Source organism: Nematolebias whitei, chromosome 3, assembly GCF_014905685.2.
Source record: "Nematolebias whitei isolate Nwh7 chromosome 3, NemWhi1, whole genome shotgun sequence".
NCBI classification, from domain to species: domain Eukaryota; kingdom Metazoa; phylum Chordata; class Actinopteri; order Cyprinodontiformes; family Rivulidae; genus Nematolebias; species Nematolebias whitei.
Genome location: NC_056500.1, coordinates 43089362 through 43110187, shown reverse-complemented (window position 1 = coordinate 43110187; position 20826 = coordinate 43089362). Strand labels below are relative to the sequence as shown.

At 41.3% G+C, this 20826-nt stretch overlaps 2 protein-coding genes across 2 annotated transcripts in view; both read right to left on the bottom strand.

Moving 5' to 3' along the window:
- The window catches only part of LOC119430348 (stromal interaction molecule 2), a 13976-nt gene extending 3873 nt beyond the window's left edge, over positions 1-10103 (bottom strand). The window contains exons 1-7 of the mRNA XM_037697753.1: positions 9946-10103; positions 3292-3422; positions 2348-2459; positions 2148-2259; positions 1938-2053; positions 1210-1387; positions 934-1111 (exon numbers count right to left, since the gene is read on the bottom strand). Coding sequence (XP_037553681.1) covers positions 934-1111; positions 1210-1387; positions 1938-2053; positions 2148-2259; positions 2348-2459; positions 3292-3422; positions 9946-10057 — 939 coding nt within the window. The 5' untranslated portion in view covers positions 10058-10103. The remainder of the gene's footprint in view (positions 1-933; positions 1112-1209; positions 1388-1937; positions 2054-2147; positions 2260-2347; positions 2460-3291; positions 3423-9945) is intronic.
- hgsnat (heparan-alpha-glucosaminide N-acetyltransferase) overlaps positions 1-20826 on the bottom strand; it is a 145575-nt gene that overhangs the window by 102303 nt on the left and 22446 nt on the right. The window lies entirely within an intron of this gene.

Genomic DNA, 20826 nt, shown 5'->3' with positions numbered 1-20826 from the left:
TATATATATATATATGACATTATTTATAAGAAAAAATGCCTTGAATTTCGTGTCTGTGACAGCTGCTACACCGAGGTCTTAGGGGACACCGGCAAAAGATGCAAAAATAAGATTTTTCATTCCAACTCTTTGTAGAAGCAGAAAAATAAATGTATTAGAAACAATGCTCAGATGTGTTATTTTTAATGGATTAGAGGAAACATAGTGAAAACCTAAAACTTCAAACTTGATTGAATCATGCACCAGCACACGAAGTTATGTTTTATACTTATATTGTTTTCATTGACATTATAATTTCTGCTTCTCCTCGTTTTCAAAAAATATTTATAACGTAGTTAAACAAATGACTGAAAGCTTATGTTGCAAAAGAGTTTGAAATTTAAACCCATTTAACTGCGTTTTTTTTTTTTTTTTTTTTGTACTCTATTAATCCCCAAAGGGGGAATTAATTCTCTGCATTTTTCCCATTGCACATGTGAGCACACATGTGAAGCAGTGGGCTGTCGTCCAAGAGAGCAGCTGGGGGGGTGGGGGAGTTAGGGGCCTTGCTCATGGGCCCAGAGTGGGGCAAATGCAGATGTAGGAAGGTGTGGGTGTTTCACCTTTTCCACCCACATTTTAATGTTGTCAGTCTGGGGAGTTGAACCGGGGAGTTGACTCGCGACCCTCCGATCACAGGCCCACTCTCTCTAACGTCTACGTGACCTCTCCCCCTAATTCTTATTTTATTTTTCTGTTCCTGGTAGACATTTTGGTGAAAATTAAAATAAGATGGATTTATTCGATCAGCTGAAGTTTGGGGTGCCACCTGCAGAACTGGACACTCCTTCAGGCTCTAGTTTTGATTTGCCTACTCGTGCTTATTTGCACAGATGAGTAAATCTTTCCTGTGAAACAGCATTTGTGAAACAGCTTCCAGAACCTGTAAATTACCTGTTCCAGCTCCTCCTCTGCATATCGTAGGCGGCTGAGCTCAGTGAACGCTCCTTGCCTCAGCTGGTGCAGACGATGAGCCTCCTCTTGTGCCCCCATGATCTCATCCCTCATCTTCTCCTCCAGGCTCTGCTTCTCCACCGCCACGTTGCGTTTTTCTTCCTGGGCTTGCTCCAGTCTGAGGAAATTAACAAGTTTTCAGTTTAATAACGCAAAGAAAAGTCATTTCAATTAATTATAGTAGAGATGAGACTAGAATAAAAGTGAAGTAGTTACTGTTCCTGCAGGTCCATGAGGCTCTGCTCAGCTCTCTGCAGACTCTCTAAATCTTTCATCATCTTGTTAATGTGAACTTTGCTGGCTTTGTTTTGTACTTGGGCGAACCAGCAGCCTCCGACTCCCATCACCACAGACACAATGAGCAGCAAGTCCTTCATGTAATTATGAGGGGGGCCTGTGATGCAACAGAAAGGAATGAGAATAGACATTGGAAGAATTAACAAGGAAGCTCTTTTAATATTTGAAGGTCAAAGAATAAAAAAATCTACTTAAAAAATAAAGTCTAGTTCTTAAAGTAACAAACGCTGACAAGGAATAAGGTGACACACTTTTTGGTCAAATCCTCCAAATGGCATCATGCACGATTTCTTGCAGTATTGCAAGAGTTGCAAACAGCATTAATGCTCAGAGCATGTGTTAATGATGACTTTCAGCTACTACCACACAACCTTTAGCTCAGTATCTGTAAATGTGGCTGTGCTGTAGCTGTTTTTGTGTTTGTCTTGTGGCAGCTGTGTTAAATAAGGATCAAGTAATCACTTGTGGGCATGCATCCAATGGTTATGTTCTGAGAGTTTTATTAAGGAGATGTTTGGTTAATACTAAACTTGTGCACTGAGAGGAGCAAAACCATTGTCGTCCATTCATCTTTGGTGCCACTGAAGAACAAGAAACATCAAAAGTTTAAATGAAATAAGTTAAAAGTAGAAAATATCTGATCATACGTGTAGGCGGTCCAAACAGCACCACATCCAAAGCTTTGATGTTGAGCTTCTGTTTGTCTCTCTGGTCCAACACTTTCAAATGACCACTCAGGAAAGATGGTTCATTTGCGGCAATCCTGTAAGAAGAAACCAGTTTAGTTTGAGCCTGAAACAAAACAATAACGGAGTTCATCTTTCCTGGTCATTGCTTGTTCACACTGTTCGTCTCACCTTGGGAGGATGTTTCCATTGACCTTAAAGTCTTTAAAGTTCCTCTCATACTGGGGCAGCTCAACAAACTCCTTCAGCCAGCGCAACACTTCATCCTGAGTCCAGTTATGGACTGACAAAGTGAAAGCAGAAGTTCCATGAAGTAAAACGTCAACACCTTTGTACAAACGCATTACTGCGTGTCACGTTAAAAACCCTACCTTCAGAGGACTTCCAGCCCCTCCAGAGCTCCTCCACTGTGATGTGCTGGTCTTCTCTGTGCAGCTTGCTGTGTTTTTGGGTCTGTTGCTGCTTCATGTCTTCAATGATGAACTGCAGCATGAGACAGAAGAATGACTTACAAATGAACGGATGACTTTTTAAGATTCGGACACATGTCCAGATGTTTGATGCAGGTTCATCTTGTTTGTTTTAGGGTGTAGAACTTAGTTCAGAATTTTCCATTTGAGCATTCTGTTTTGCAACTGTGTTTATTTAATTGTACACATCATCGTAGGTGCATGTTGCATATGAAACTCATCGTGTGCTGTGCGTGTTAGAGGTGTCATGGAATGTGTTCCCAGCCATAAACAGGGGCTTCATGTGATGACTAATGGAATGTCAGGACTTTAATGGGCCCGGTCTACTCTTCTGATGTCTCTGAACCAACAGTAACCTGAATCCCTGGATACTGTCTCTATGAACTGCATTCTCAAAGGCAACAAATTCAGGGTTTACCATCAGTGCCACGTACTTCCTGATACTTTTTATTGGATTTATTTATGTGCAACAGAAAATACTACCAAAAGTGTCGTTTTCTAAAATTGTTTATGTAAGTAAATGTGCTTCCCTGCAGTAAATGAGTATTTTTAGAGATGTTCAGGAGACATAAAGTGGCTTAATGCACATTAAGATTAAATAAAAAGCAATGTTTGTGACAACGGCACATATATACGCTTAAGCTTCACCATAAAGGTCATCGGAGTTTCAGTATTCTTTTAGTGCAAACCAATTTTGTCACTGAGCCCAAAGCAAAGTTATCCATTTGCTATCCTTGAAGGAGCCCTCCTCCAGCCAGCACACCTGTTGTTGCACTGCTTTACTCTGCCTGCAAGAACCTTTATGCAAGAAACACAAAGAAAACAAGACGGGAAAGGATTTGTACCTCCATGCTCTCTTCCACCTCGATGCCACCATCTTGGTCGTCGTCCATCATCTGATGGATGCTCCGCAGGGCCTCCAGGCTGTAGCGATCAGCCTCGTTCATACATGGTGGATATACAGTCATACATGGGTCTGCACACAAATGGCACATCCATCAATGCATGCCACCCACTACATTGCCCACCAAAGTTTCAAACAAAGATGTAACATGAACTGTATGTGTTGGGGATGACACTGAGCTACTAGTATGGCAAATTAGACCTCAATATCTTTAAAATTGGTTAATTTGTTGCCGTTTGTTTACTAAAAGCCGTGGTTGTTTACATGATAGTTATACTTCTTAACTGTTACATGGCGGTAATAAAGCACAGCATTACACTCTCAGAAAGATACTGTTGGAACAAATGTGTTTGTTTTCATAACACAATTAGAAATCTTTACTCCAAACAAGGTTCTCTTTAGACATTTTTTTACATTTGCAGATTTTGGCCTCTACGTGTGTAAACCTACTGATGGCTTTCTGTGAGTTCATCAAAAGTTCATCTGTTCATGGGTTCAAACATGTGTGTACAGATACACAAACTATCTATCTATCTAATCTATCTATCTATCTAATCTATCTATCTATCTATCTAATCTATCTATCTGTCTATCTATCTATCTATCTATCTATCTAATCTATCTATCTATCTAATCTATCTATCTATCTATCTATCTATCTATCTATTTATCTATCTATCTATCTATCTATCTATCTATCTATCTATCTATCTATCTATCTATCTATCTATCTATCTATCTGTCTGTCTGTCTGTCTGTCTGTCTGTCTGTCTGTCTGTCTGTCTGTCTATCTATCTATCTATCAACAGAATGTCACTTCAAAAATCAACAGACTATCCCTTTAAGCCATGCTAATCTATTTTTTTTAAATAAGTATTCAAAAAGAATGTACATTTTTGAATTAGTTTTATCATGCTGCTATATTTATTTTAATATTAGTAACTTTAGGATGTTTTGTACTGAAACAAGGAAATATTTGCAGTCACATCCAGGATGCTTAGAATACAACTCAGAAGAGTGCATGGTAGTAATGATCTCAACTGAGATAAGATAAAATAAGATAAGATAAGATAAGATCGAACTTTATTGATTCCGCAAGAAATTGTTGTGCCAGAGTTTCAGTACAAAGGAATATACACAAGCAATCACACAAGACAACAGAGAATATAACAAAGTGTTTATTGTGGTGCAGGATTAATTTTGTTGTCTTATGTGCAGAAAGTGGGAGGAGTTGAAACGTTTGATATCCACAGGGAGGAAGGACTTCCTGTGTTGTTCTGTGGAGCACCTCGGTGGTCTCAGTCTACGACTGAAGGTGCTGCAGTAAGAGTCCAGGGTGTCATGCAGGGGGTGTGACGTGTTGTTCAAGATCTGGAGCAGGTTCCTCAGCATCCTCTGCTCAGACACCTCTGTCAGAGACTGCAGGTCCACTCCCAGAACTGAGACAGCTCTCTTGATGAGCTTATCAAGTCTGTTGGCAGCAGCTTTCTTCACCCTGCTCCCCCAGCACACCACAGTGTAGAAGAAGATGCTGGAGACCACCGAGTGGTAAAACATCTGCAGCGGGGTCCTGCAGAGACTACCGAGTAGTAAAACATCTGCAGCTGGGTCCTGCAGAGACCATCGAGTGGTAAAATATCTGCAGCGTGGTCCTGCAGAGACCACCGAGTGGTAAAACATCTGCAGCGGGGTCCTGCAGAGACCACCGAGTGGTAAAACATCTGCAGCATGGTCCTGCAGACGTTAAAGAACCTGAGTCTCCTCAGAAGAAAAAGGCGACTCTGGACTTTCTTGAAGAGGGTGTTGGTGTTAGCTGTCCAATCCAGTTTATTGTCTATGTGGACCCCCAGATACTTGTATCAGTCCACAGTGTCCACCTTAGTAGCCTTGATGTTGATGGGGGGGTTGGGGGGGGGGGGGGGGGGGCTAGTCTTCTTCCTGTAGTCCAACTGCAGCTCTTTAGTTTTTCCAACATAGAGTTGCAGGAGGTTCTGTCCACACCTCTGTATTCAGCTTCCTGGTCACCAGTGCTGCAGCCCACAATGACAGAGTCATCCAGAACTTCTGCAGATGTCAGGATTGTGAGTTGTACCTGAAGTCCGAGGTGTAGAGGGTGAACAGAAACAGTGAGAGGACCGTCCCCCGAGGAGCTCCTGTGCTGCTCAGTATGGTGTCCGAGGTGGTGTTCTGCAGCCTCACACACTGTGGTCGACCTGAGAGGTAGTCTCTGATCCAGGTGAGCAGTGAGTCATTCACCTGCATGTCCAGGAGCTACATGGACTCTGGAGCCATCGTGGCTGAATCAGCTGTTGTGATCATTTTTTTTTACCGTCAGTGTGTTGCAGGCTTGTGCATTTGATGGGAACGCATGAGGATGATGACGTGCAGCATCTCGTCCTCAGTCAGTCTATGAGTCAGCTCATTACTGACCCTGTGACTGAAGAGTTTGGCTGCTTCGTGGAGCAAAGTGCCGAGGGGTCAAAGGTCGGCCTGTTAAATCCATCCTCAGCAAACTCCAGAGAAACGAGCTGCTCCCCGCCCACAGTGGGAAAAACAACTTGAGGGTAAATACATGGATACTGTTTCTCACTGCGAGTGACTGGAGGGAAAACTTCTGAATACACACGGTGGAAGTAAATTATTTTATTTTATGGCATGTGAGCTGATCTTTTAAAGGGTGAAGGGAAATAAATTAGAAGTATATATTCAGTTATTTTTTTATATTCTTATTCCCACAGCTACGGGATGCATGAATTAGTTTGAATAAATGACTTTATGCTGTACCTTTTTGAGCCATATTGGTTTGTCAATAATTCTATTACTTTTCTATTCTGTATTTTCATCTAAGGTACATGCAACAACATTTCTTTAGCCTTTTAATTTCAATCAAACTATTGTTTTTCACATTGTCAGGTGTTAGATGAACAGTTTCTGTCTCAGATTTTACTTTGTGCAGTCTTGAGACATTATAATAAAGTGTTCATACGACTTTGTAAGTTGCTGCAGTGTTCGTTATGAAGCTCACTGATGTTCTGCATCGACCCTTTCGTTGTCGTTGCCACAACACATAAAAAGTTATTTGGGTCATGGAAAAAAATGCACTTTGATTTTGCCTTTAAAAAGAAAAGTAGTACAGATTTATGTGTGGTTTGAGCAGCTATGGCTAATTTAAAAAGTTAATGTGATTAAGCAGATATAAATTCACAAGTCTATTGTTGGTTTTTTTTGTTTTGTTCTTCAGAATTTAGACATCACATCAGAGTTTAAAGCAGATGTTCTGTGACTGTGGAAGTTAAAATGAACAAAATCAGTATTGCATGTTGTCTGTCAACAGGGCCCCTGACATGACACTAGCCTGGGGGCCCACGCCCTCCTTAATCCTGCCCCGTGCAAAGTACATTTACATAAAACAAATGATCCCTCGTTGTTGATAAAATGTCCATTTCTCAACCCTGACGAGGTTTCATCGATGTGCTGTTAGACTTCTGTGCAGTGCCAAAGACACTAACTGTATCTGTGTTTGTCACATGTTCTGAGAGCATAATCTGCTTGGTACATGTGGGGACTAGTAATCCAATATAATACACTTTAAGGTTGAAAACTTGGTTTAAAATTAGATTTTTTAAAGTTTTAATCATGGTTTTTGCAAGTTTGCAGAAAACAACTCAGTATATTGTCTTTTAAAATGATGAGTAATTAACTTGTATTCATGTTCCTCCTGAAGAGATTCAAGTTTAACCGTTTTGCACATGAAGGGACATAAAAACAACCGGATGGTCAGAGGAGTATCTTTCATCACTTCTCTTCTGCAATCTAAGGCAGGATGACTGTAAGGAATGCAGTAATAAGGAAAGGAATGTCCCCAAATAAAACAAGTCGTATTTTCAAATCTATTTTAAGAACCTGCTTAATTCCATCCGTCCATTATTTTTACCCGCTTCTTCCTTTTCAGGTGTAGTATGAACAGATGCTCAGATATATTCATCAATTAACATGGATTCCTCATTTTTCTGGACTGAATAAAACGTGCATTGAATTTAATGAAATGCAAACGTGAGACGTCATTTATCTTTGACCCATCAAAATGAATGCGGTCATTTATTTACAGAATCAAAGTTTAACATCAAACATTTACATTAATTTGGCAAAATATGAAAATAACACATAATCAATCAGGAAAACCATACGGCCATGATTTTCCGTTGCTTCACCACAGACATTTATGAAAACTGTACAATTATGTTCAATTACCCACACGGCGGTGGATGAGCACTTTACACAGACATTTCTAAATTATCTGGAAGGATTTCTACTTTAGAGAAGAATTTAAAGATGAAAAGATGAAGTTTAAAGGGGGTGAAAGATGGTGTTTGAGGGAGAGTGTTGAACAGAACGGCACTCTCCGGGCTTTCTTCAGCTTCTTCCTTACAGTACACTTAGGTGGTGAAATCGACTCTTTTACCTGGAGATGTCTCAGGCGAGATTCCGTTTAACGCACCCTTTCAGCGTCTCCGTAGGATGGCTGTGAATACTCCGGAGTAATGGCGAGATTCTGTCCGACACAAGCTCACCTCAGTGGAAAATGTTATAATCCCATGAAACTCGGAAGAGCTTTATCATGCTGGACTTCTGTTCTCCCAAACAACTTCTCAGCGCAGAACCGAACTGTTCAGAAGCTTCACCGAACTGAACTTCTCCGCACAGAACTGAACTGTTCAGACTCAGAACTCATCTCCACTCAACTCAACTCAACTCAACTCTGTGAGAACTAGGAAGTACCGGCATTTTTAAGAGCTCTTTTCCCGGTTCATTTGGGAGTCTTCCCATTGGTCAGTACCGACCAGACAGGGGTGTGTTTTGTGATGTAAGAGGGTTACTAAAAGTCAGAAGACAGCAAGAATGTTATTGAACAGATTAAACTGTTCTCACAGACAGAGAGTGTTTTGTTTTGGCGAGTTTTAGAAACAGGTGCCAAAACCCCCCTGTTGACGTCTGAGAAGATGTAAAAACAAGGCAGTTGTTCCAACACATGTCTGCTTCGATTCCTGACCTTGCAAAACGCACACTTGCTCATTCAAAGACAGAAATCAGAAAATGCATAATTACTCTGTAACAGCTTTAACATGAATTCTAACTTTGCATAAGCATTAAAAATCATTACACTGTTCCACAGTTAATAAAATTGATTAGTTCACTGCAACATCTAAAATGGTTTGAACTAAGACACATTGATTATCAACATTTGTAAAATAGTAATGATCATAGAGGATTGTCTTTTCCACTTGATTAATTCAAGAAAGAAAGTCTCAGGATGGGTCAAACTGTATTTCTGGATTCAGATCAATGAAATGACAGTTTCTGTCCATCTGGTCAGTTTGGACATCAGGTCAAGTTCACTACACAGGTCATATCACTGGTGCAGGGGACAACCTGGACATGTCTCCAGTCCATCACAGGGACACAGACACAAATGAGACAAACAATCATTCACTTTCTCACTCACACCTAGAGACAATTTAGAGTTACCAATCAGTCTAACATGCATGTTTTTGGTCTGTGGGAGGAAACTGGAGTACCTGGAGAAAACCCACGCATGCACGGAGAGAACATGCAAACTCCACCCAGAAAGGCCCTCAGTCGGGATTTGATCCAGCAACCTTCTCACTGAGAGGCAACAGCTCTACCAACTGAACCACCTACTCAGTTAGAAATAAATAGTTTGATTTTTTTATTTATATTGTGCCATTTCACATCTAAAATCATCTCACGGCAAAATACAATAATAATAATAATAATAATAATCTAATTCATATCAAATTTAAAGCCTAGCATTTCTTGAAGAAACATATTGCTCATCACATTTTATATCAAAGTTTTAACTGAAGTCATCTAATGATCAGATGGCTCATATATTTACTAAACCTGATTAGTTGTGGTGGCCATCTTAAATTGGATTGACTCCAAAAGTCAATCAGATGTAGATATACATGTAATAATTACTTTCTGAGAGTTTAATTTAAATCCATCCAGTGATTCATTTGCTCTTTTGCTAACAGACGACAGACTCCAGTACCTCAAAGTTTTGAAAACAGATCTTGTGCAATCAATTAATGTTTACAGTATCCTTTGAGCAGGATGCTGAAACACTACCACACCAAAGTTTAGCTGAGTAAGTGTAAAATTAACTGAGTTAAAGCCATTTTTTTGTGTTTGCTAAGGTTGGTTAGCTGTGGCAGCCATCTTGGATCAGGTAGAATCAAGCAACAACATTATTGCCCTTTAGCCTCTAGCAGCAGACAGTTATTACATACATGATGCTCAGTTCAGTCCAAATCAGATAAAAAATACAAATAATTTCAAATATTGAGTTCATTCAAACTGCAACAGTCAGATTAATATATTTTTAAAAAGCCAATTAATATAAAAAAAAAAACAATTGTCTGTAGACGAAACAGCAGGTTCCTCATCCTGAGCTAGAACCTGCAGGCGACAGTGGAAAGGAAAAACTCCCTTTTAACAGAAACCTCCTGCCTCGTTGAAGGAACATGTTGAAGGTTTGGTTTTATTGCGTGATATTTAAAGGCGCCCTACATACCCGGCGGCTCGCTGCCTGCAGTCGTGCTGAAGCTCTGGAGATCTCCGGCAGTTTGCACAGCCACAACGAGCGCAGCAGAGAGAAGGAGCCACAACGGGCACAGAGGAAACATTTCAGATCCCAAAATGTAGTCCAAAGTGAAGAAACTCCTCAAAACAGCAGGAGGGAAAAAAAAAAAAAAAAACACGTAGAGAAACGAGATATGTTCCTGCAGCGTCAGTCAACAAGTGTCGCTCTGCAGAAACCGATCCGTGTTTCTATTACGGGCCGAGCCAGAGACGAGATGTGACACCGGTCTTCACTCAAGGGATCCGACACGCCGCTTCCCAAACAGATCACAGAGTTTATGCAGAAAGAAGAGAAAAATGAACAGTTGATCCTCTCGGAAAGCTGGGTAATCCACAGATATTCTGGCAGATTATAAAAGCGTCCGTAAGAACAGGAATAAAAAGTCAGAATATTTGTGACGGTGATCCATGACATGAATCCAGACCAGCAGCCGCTCACACAGAAGCAAACTGGGTGACAGCTCAGGATCTGCTTCCTGTCCAGTCTGTGCTGGGTCTGAGCGTTTTATAATTCAGCTGGAGAACTGTTGTCCCTGCACCCCCACCCTGCCCCATCAAGGGGGGGGCAACATGTGACGTTCTTATTCAGAACTGACGCGCTCTGACCTCCCCCTCCCAACCACAGGGCCGCTGCGTTAACCCAATTCCCATCAAACATACACGTGAGAGAAGATTCCAGCTGATAGGCTCGGACGCTGGAGCAATAAATGCTTGTGTGTGTGGGGGGGCAAATTTAAATAAAACTCTTAGAAAGCAATCATACGAAGTACTTCTACACCTGTTTGACTTCTGGAGTTAGTCAAGATGGCCTCCGTGAGCTTTGACTGAGCCAGTTTTACAGCAGTTTGTCTCAGTGTGTGTGACAGCAGGTGAGATTAAGCCCCAGCACATGTTCGTGTGGATGTTTACAAATCGTTCTCACTAGAGAACCCTTTTCTTCCGTACATTATTCATCATTTAAGTTGTTCTAGTATTTCAACAACTCGTGTATCAAAACGTTCGGCTCCTTCAGGACATTCTGGCATTGGTGCAATTGTTACTTTTTGAAATATTTAGCTTTTTCTGTCATGTTTTTCCTTTAAAAAAATGAATGGAGCTCTCTGCACCTCCTTCAAACCATTTGTACTGTTTACAACCTTTTGTAGCTGATTTTAGCTTTTCCACCTTTTTCAGCTTCCTTCAGCTGCTTTTACTGGGTTTTACAACTATTTATGCTCCTTTCAGCTTTTCTCTGCTGTTTTCATCTTGCTAACTTCAGCTATCATCAAAGTTCTTGCTCAATAATCCAGGTAGAAAATCCAACAAAGTTCAGTCAGGTCAACTGGACGGTCGCTTCTTTTTTTTTAAATGGCTGCCTCAGAGGAGTCGACAGAGGAGAGGGTGGGCCCAGAAACCATCGTATCACCAGCAAACTGGTTGGACCACCATGAGTGTGCTGTGTGTGACTCCTCAGACTGATGAAGTCCTTTGGATAAAGGTCAAAATGTCTCAACAAATAAAAAGAAACCATCCAGATGACCTGACTTCAGCTACTTTTAGGTATTTTCTGCCAATTTTTAAAATCTTTTGTCCCCTAGTTTTAGCCACTTGTGTTTCTTTTTGATAATTTACCATTTTTATGCTCCTTTCAGCTTCTATTCTGCTGATATCAGCTTTTTTAGCTACTTTTCAGTCAGTTTCAGCTTTATGTGCTCTTTCTTTACTTTCCTGCTTTCAGCAAATGTCAGCTGTTCAAATTCAACTCACAGTACCAAGTGATTAGATGTTTTCAGCCTGGTTTCAGCTTCTTCAGCTGCTTTCTACAAATAATCATTCAGTAATAAGCATTCAGCTGCATTTTTGCAGGAAATTACATTTCTCTAGTTTTATTTAAACTCTGCAATTAACTTTTGAAGTCAACTCTATTAGAAAAATATTTCATGAAGCACTGGTTAAATATTAAATACATTCTCAGAAATTAAGTCATGGAAGTTCATCTACACTTGAGCCACACAAATTCAAGATGGCTGCTACAGCTAATATGATTTTGTCAACAAATAGTTTACTAAAATGTACTTAAAATGAAAAGTAAAGGGGTAGTGAGTGTGGTAGTAGCTTAGTCATTCCCAACATGTAATCTAAGCACTGACACATCTTGCAAGATGTGATCCACATCTTGGATCTGCTTAATTTGTCTCTAATAAACGGTTACGTGCCACAGCGCTTTAAGATTGCTCTAATTAAACCTTTACTTAAGATACATAACCTTGACTCAGGAATCCTAGCCAATTATAGACCTTTATCTAATCTAACATTCATCTAAAAAATCTAGAGAAAATAGTTGCAGGTCAGTTACGTGATCTTCTGCAAATAAATAATCTGTTTGAAGAGTTTCAGTCAGGGTTTAGAGCTCATCGCACCACTGAATCTACACTGGTGAAAGTTACTAATGATATTCTCATGGCCTCTGAGAATGTAATAAAGTTAGTCATGGAGATCCTCAGGGTTCAGTGCTTAGACAAATACTCTTTACGTTGTACATGCTTCCATTAGGTAATGTTACAAAACAGCATGGGATTAATTTCCATTGTTATGCTGATGACACACAATTATATTTGTCCATTAAACCCAATGAATCCAATCAGCTACTTAGACTACAAGCATGTCTTAAAGACATAAAAACCTGGATGACCCTAAATGTTCTGCTGTTGAACACAGACAAGACTGAAGTTTTAGTTTTTGGATCTGAACAGCTTAGGAATAACATTTTCAGTCTTTCTCCCTCCTTAGATGGCATTAATCTGTCCTCCAGCTCAAATGTTAAAAATCTTGGTATTATTTTTGATCAGGACATCATGTCTTTTATTCCCCACATTAAAAACACTACTAGAACTGCCTTCTTCCACCTGCATAATATCGCTAAAATTAGAAACTTCTAAAAATGATGCCGAAAAACTGGTTCAAATACGTCTTTAAAACGTCTTCAATTGATCCAAAATGCTGCTGCCAGAGTCTTAACTGGAGTTAGAAGGAGAGATCATATTTCTCCAGTTTTAGTTTCTCTCCGTTGGCTCCCTGTCAAGTCCAGAATTGAATTTGAAATCTTACTTCTAACCTACAAAACTCTCAACAACCTAGCTCCATCTTATATTACAGATCTTATTGTTCCATATTGATTATTGTTCCATATTGGATTATTGAGCATGCATCAGGATACTTATTGTTCCATATTTTCCTAACAGAGCACTTTGCTCTCAGACTGCAGGTTTACTTATGGTTCCTAGAGTTTCCAAGAGCAGAATGGGAGGAAGATCTTTCAGTTATCAGGCTCCTCTCTTGTGGAACCAACTTCCAGTTTCTGTCCGTGAGGCTGACACATTGTCCAGTTTTAAGACTGGGATTAAGACTTTCCTTTTTGATAAATCCTATAGTTGGGGTCGGCTTGTTATGCTGCTAGAGGACAAATTGACCCAATTTCCTTAAAATAATTGTTAAAATTGAATAGTTTTCATTTGATATTATTTCTATCTTAACATGTGATTCTCAACCTGCCATTGTGTATCTGTTCCTCTCAAACCCAGCCGGTCGAAGCAGTTGACCACTTGTCCTGAGCCTGGTTCTGTTAAAGGTTTCTTCCTCATGAGGGAGTTTTTCTTTCCACTGTCGCCTTCATGCTTGTTCAAGATGAGAATTCTGTGATGGAGTTAAACTCAAAGCAGTCTGCTCCTCAGATAAATAATGTTAAATTATTATTTTATACATGTTTCTGTTCAGTGCCCTGAGATTTATTCTGTTGTGACTTGGTGCTGTTTAAATGAACTGGATGGAATTGAAGATGTTGCTGTGTCAGCCATCTTGAATTAAAGCACTTTTATGAAAGAAAGTATTGCTTGAGATCCTCACCAGCATGGCAGGGACAGTCTGTCAGATCTGTTGTCTGTCTGCTGTATATTTTGTCTGCACTTCTCCAAACTGTGTAGAAAGTCTCAGCAGATCTCAGTTCAGCTGTTCATGCTGAGGAGGCGTTGGCCATCATTTATGGTGCCCATGTGGCTATTCTATGCTGCTGAAATGAAATTATACGTAGAAAATCAAAAGGGAGCTGGACGACACAAGCAGACCACGCTGGTACTCCATGCTCAAACTCCAACGCTTCCCAGTGTCTGGTTTCATTTCACTGATCGGGCTCCCAGTTTAAAAATAGTCCCACCAAATCTGACCTCTACCCTGCTGAGCTCGCTCAAAAGACAAATGTCGTCAAGCACTTTAGCAGGAACTGCATGAGTGTAATTCATGTGTATTTCTACAGATTATGTCTGGTTTGAAATCACGGCGCAACCAGAATGTTTTAAAAGTTCGTAATGTTCTTAAGAGTCCAGTTCTCAGGCTTTTAATGATGCACCCTCGAGGGGAAATAGTTGAATTTATTGTTTTTTACTGGAAAGATGAATTACCAATTAAGGTGCGGTCTGTGGATAAAAGCTGTTGAGAGTTTCTAACTCCAACAGAAACTTTATCTCTATTTATCTCTGTGGACATCAAGAGATTTTAAGGCAAAGTAGCAGGAACGAGGAGAACTGAATCTTCAACAGCAAACTTTATGGGAATAAACTCAGTAGAGCGCAAACAGCTCTCAGTTTGAGCTTATTTCATGATTGACAGCTCTACTGATATAAAGGAGCAATACACCAATTAAACAACATCCACTTCCTGGTTTATTCAGGGAAAGAGCAACAAGAGACACAATATCAGACATGAGAGGAAGGTACTTATTCCATACACATGAGAGGGATGAAGCTGCCTGGGTGGTGACATGATGGGGTTGTTTTAGTTCACTTTACATCGTCTGTGTGCACGAGAAGTTCACTGAAAGCCTGGATGAACTCCAGTCAGCTGCTTTAATCCGAGCAGGATTTATCAGGGCTGCAAATGAAGGGATGACCAGCATCCACGCTGAAGAAACACTGAAAGGTTTGTGGGAAATGAAAATGACAAAATATGTATTTTATATTTCTGGTTAAAGAAAAGGATGATACTGAATGAATCCTGGATGAGGGGCCTCCTGCGGGAGTGTTGTGACTTAAATGACTGCAGTCAAAAATCACACACAATTAACATTTTTTGAGAATACGGTTTTATTTTGATGAAATGAAAGCTCATAAATGTCAAAACCTCATTTAACAGATGAATTATTGGAGTTTGTTCCAAATCAATTATCCACTATTCTTGTAATTACTAGCATTTTATTTGATTTTTTCGTATTAACAAGAGGGAAAAGAAGAAATAATACACAATTAAAGAGGTAACATTCCTTGAAGGAACACAAACGCCCTACCAGTTTTTAATAAGATCTTAAAATGAGAAATGAAATACCATTATGTGCCGTCTCAGGTGATACTGGGATCCATCATGATCCGTTAGCTTTTGGCGTATGTGTTGTGAATAACTCTCAGTGACTACCACAGCAGGTTTGAGCTCTAAAGCAGCTTTTTGTTGTTAAAATAGGATTTTTGTGGTCACCATGAATTGGGCTGACATGAAAAGGTAATCAGTTGTGGACGTACAACCAGTGAGTACTTCCTGTAAGTTTCATTGGAGTCTACTCATGACATATGAGATATTTTGATAACAGACAACAAACATGCCCACAGAGACAAAGGAAAACCACTATTTCTTTGGCTTTATGCAATAAAGCCGCTCCCACCTGTGAGCTAACTTTACCTGACCCCGACTGTGGAAATGAACGTTTTCCTTCCTTTTTTTTTTTAAATCAGACACAAAAACTACATCATCTCAATGGTCTCTATGTAGATTATTACTTTATTCCTTAAAATTACTTTTACAGTTATTACCATTTAGAGCCCAGTCGTATTTTCTCACAGTTGGGCATTAAAAGTGGTCTCCATTTGATTTTGCAGGATGTTAATCAGTTTATTACACTTTCTGCTTGTTCCTGTCATTTTTATTTTCAGCATAAATGACGTATTGCTTTTAGTTTTTAGTCCAGATTGACGTTGTCCTTGGTCTAGCTTTATATTGTTTTTAAACTTGATTGCTTGGACGAGCAGCTGCTTTGTTAGAACCATGTTTCCTGTTGACTCCACGGCAGATTAACAGTTCAAGGACTGGCAGCACACATTTACAATCAGGCAGGACTGGTTTATTTCCTTCCCTTCAGAATGGACGACAGCAGCTGAAGCAACGTCCCAATTTAATCTTTTTTTTTTTTATTTACAACCATCCAAGTGCTTTTTAGAGATGCTGTGACACAAAACAACTTATGATTCAGATCTTTACCAACATGCTGCAGGTTCTTTAGCTCCTTGTTCATCTCTCTGAGCTCATTTCAGTCATTGATGATTCTGCTAACAAAATGAACCAAAGCAGTATTTCTCTAGTTTTACATGAACACTTTGTTCTAATCAGAATTATTCATACAGTGGACAGAAATCATGGAAACTTGTGGCAGATTTGAGTCCACACACAGCAGGTTGTGTTTACTGCCTCACGTTTAGTTCAACTGGTTTATAAACACCCAGTCACAAAAAGCAGCCATGCAGTAAACTGATAATCCAGATCTTTTTAAGCGGGGCTCTGTGGAATAATTTTGAACAATGAGTATCTTACCTGTTGCAGATAGCATTTCGAAGGACTTCGGCTGGGAAAAAGAAGTTTAAGTCTGAGCAGGTTGACAGCCGTCTTAAAACTCCAATCCTAAACACGTCACAACAGTTCGTGCAAGACGAACTTCACAGTTTTACACCACTGTCAATTCTGCATTACAGCCATTTACATCAAATTCTGTGCCTTTTTCCATCCATCCATTATCTTTAACCACTTCTTCATTTTTCAGGTTGCAGGGGTCACAGTGCACGGTGGGGGACACCCTGGACAAGTCTCCAGTCCATCACAGGGACACAGAGACAAACAACCATTCACTCTCTCACTCACACCAAGAGACAATTTAGAGCAGGGCTATTCAATTAAATTGCTCAGGGGGGGCGCAGTTGTGGCAGGCCAAGAGCTCAGGGGCTGGACGTCCAGCCGTTACTCTCATTATGTTTGTTTTACGATTTAAAACATCCATCCATCCATTTTCTTCTGCTTATCCGGGGTCGGGTCGCGGGGGTAGCAGCCTAAGTAGGGAGGCCCAGACTTCCCTCTCCCCAGCCACTTGGGCCAGCTCTTCCGGGGGAATCCCGAGGCGTTCCCAGGCCAGCCAAGAAACGTAGTCCCCCCAGCGTGTCCTGGGTCTTCCTCTGGGCCTCCTTCCGGTGGGACGTGTCCGGAACACCTCACCAGGGAGGCGTCCAGGCGGCATCCTAAACAGATGCCCAAGCCACCTCAACTGGCTCCTCTCGACGTGGAGAAGCAGCGGCTCTACTCTGAGTCCCTCCCGGATGATCGAGCTTCTCACCCTGTCTCTAAGGGAGAGCCCAGACACCCTGCGGAGAAAACTCATTTCGGCCGCTTGTATCCGAGATCTCATTCTTTCGGTCACAACCCAAAGCTCGTGACCATAGATGAGGGTAGGAACGTAGATCGATCGGTAAATTGAGAGCTTTGCCTTTTGACTCAGCTCTCTCTTCACCACGACAGACCTGTACAGCGCCCGCTTCACTGCAGACGCTGCACCTATCCGCCTATCGATCTCACGCTCCATTTTTCCCTCATTCGTGAACAAGACCCCAAGATACTTGAACTCCTCCACTTGGGGTAGGACCGCCTCCCTGACCCGGAGAGGGCACTCTACCCTTTTCCGGCTCAAGACCATGGCCTCGGATTTGGATGAACTGATCTTCATTCGATTTAAAACAGTTTTATTTAAACATGAACCGATTGGTGGGCCGAACTGAGCACCCCTGTGGGCCTGATTTGGCCCCTGGGCCGCCAGTTGAATAGCCCTGATTTAGTTACCAATCAGACTAACATGCATGTTTTTGGTCTGTGGGAGGAAACTGGAGTACCCAGAGAAAACCCACACATGCACAGAGAACATGCAAACTCCACCCAGAAAAGGCCCTGGCTAGGATTTTAACCAGCAACCCTCTCACTGAGAGGCAACGGCTCTACCAACTCATCCACCGTGCCGCCGACATTCTGTGTGGTTTTTTTTGCAAGTGCAAACAGGATCAGCAGCAGCTAGCTGTAGCATTTCCTGAAGGACTATCAAAATATTTGTACTGGACCAACCATGTAATGAGACACGAAGCAGAACAGCATGGCTGCTCAGACCTGATCTGGTAACAAGAAAACTGTTCTCTAAACTGGAATCCTTCACGGAGCTATAACCCTTCAACAGAAGCAGACTAATTATCACTAAAGTGCATGTGAAACACAGGCCAGGAGTGAGAAACAACACAATGTGTGTACTACACAAACAACGTGTATTGCATCATCAGACACAAACATCATGCACCCATTCTGGAGAAACAAACTGGTCAGTGTGGAAGGATGAGAAGCAAAAGAAAAACATCATGTTCACGTGAATTTTCTAAAGTGCCTCCTTAAAACGAAGGAAGGGGTTTTCATTGTCACACAGCATGATTTTGTTAAAAGCTTATTAATGACAAATAAAACACGACATGAAACTGAAGTCAGGCCGTTAACTACATATGAAATACACTGAACAATAAACATGTTAGAAACCAACGGAACAACAAACTACTTGGTAAAAAAAGAGAAATTAGTAAGCAGTATCATACAAAACAATGTTAAAATGTACCTCAGCAAGAGCTTATAAAAATACAGTATGAACAAAAATAATAATATTGCTTGGTCCATAAAACCTGTTACTCTTACAAATGTAATCTCGCTCAGAACTATTCGTCTTTCAGGAAAACATAACCTCAGTGGTGAGAAAGCAAAAGGAAGTTAGCTTCCAAAGCAAAAGATGTATCTAATTTAATCCCATTATGAAAGTTAGAAGGCACGTTCACCTACTTTTAGGTGACAATCTTGGATTTTAAAATCCTCTGATCGGGGCTCGCATGTCCGTCACGGACCACCAGAGGGCGCTAGAGTTTCACATAAGCAGTTTGAGGCTGTCCTTTTCAGCTTTCAGGCGTTCTCCATGATTAAACTGAGGCTTCTGCAGTTTGCCACACATCTATGAGCCTCTTTGGATTCACAGCGCTCACGTACACAACAGCAAGAACTATGTCCGCACACACATGCCTGAATCATTGCTGCTGTATGTCCTGTGGCCTTCCCCCTGGCTGATCGATGAAGATGAGGGTGAAGATGAAGAGTCTGGTGATGATGAAGAGGCGCTGTGCGTTCGCAGAATGGCCCCGGTGGCGTTGCAGTGAGGTCGGGGCCCGGGCTCAGGGGTGTAGGTGAAGGTCTGGCCGGTGGCGTAGATGACTCCATCATTGCGGACCAGCGTGACGGGGACTTGAACCGGCTGCAGCACCCAGCGCCAGCCCTCCCTGAAGGTGGAGATGTCGGGCACCACACACAGGATGATCTCTCCACACCTACAGAGCCAAACACGTTAGCGCTCGTCTCGGTAAATAAAAGCACGCACACGCAGACGTAAACATCCGCAGACATCGTTACCTGTACATGGTGTCTGCCTCCACATCTCCAAACCACACTCTGAGGTTTGGGTTGAAGTTTTGTCCCGTCAGCTCCAGCATGGCCACATCGCCTCCACCGTTTAACTTCAGGCAAATAAAAATGGAAGCGCTTCAGATGTGAACAGCTCTTAGAAGCGAATTCAATTTACAGGAATTTGTGTGACTTGTGGTTTTTGTTATAAATAAGATTAATTTCAACAGGAACACGTGTGTGTGTGTGTGTGTGTGTGTGTGTGTACCTGCAGACTATCCACCACAGGGACGGGGGTGACCGGTGTGGGGACAGGGCCCATGCCCTCATAAAAGGTGTACTCTGCCTTGTCGGTGCTAATGATAGTCCATGACGCTCCATCGTTTATATTCTCCCTGCGAGAGTCTTTGGAGCAAGGTGTTGACTATAAAACAACAAAAAGACAGTACATATATATTCATATAGTACTGGATACCATGTAACTTAGAAAGACCACTTCCAAGTTGAACTTCAACAAACTCTTTCAGTCACAAAGCTAACAACAGTTCATATATTCATAACGTACGTCAGACAGACTAAGAACTGTAAAAACATGTATGCAGAGTGTCATTTGTTTGTAATCCTGTAATGTCCTGCAATGATCAGTAAAGTATCCATCTGGTCTTCTCCTGCGGCTGCAGCCTTCTCGGGGGTCGCCAGTCAGCCAACTCGCACAAAGACTTGCCGATTGTTTTTGTTGCACCTGACAAAACCACTTTCCACCGAGCTACCACAGCCCTCTGTGTGGAGCAGAGCTGCCATCCGAGTTGATGGGGGAGCAGCTGGGGAGGGGTCTTGCTCAAGGGCTAGGAGTGAGGAAAATGAGGGTGGCGGCAGATGTGGGTGCTTCACCTTTCCCAGCCACATTTTTGGTCTTGGTATTCAAACCGGCAACCTTCCTATCAGGCTCGCCTTCTCTAACCTCTGCACCACCACTCCCCCATCCATCCATCTACAGCTTAAACATATTTAATTATAATACTGGTTGATTACAAACTCCAGCAGATGATCTTTTAGGATTTAGTACAATAGAGAGTCAAAGCCTCAGTCTACACAACACTGTTTCTGCAAAACGTTTTTTCTTTTATATACACAGCACTGTTTCTAGAAAGGTTTTTTCTTTTATATACACAGCACTGTTTCTAGAAAGGTTTTTTCTTTTATATACACAGCACTGTTTCTAGAAAGGTTTTTTCTTTTATATAGACAGCACTGTTTCTAGAAATGTTTTTTCTTTTATATA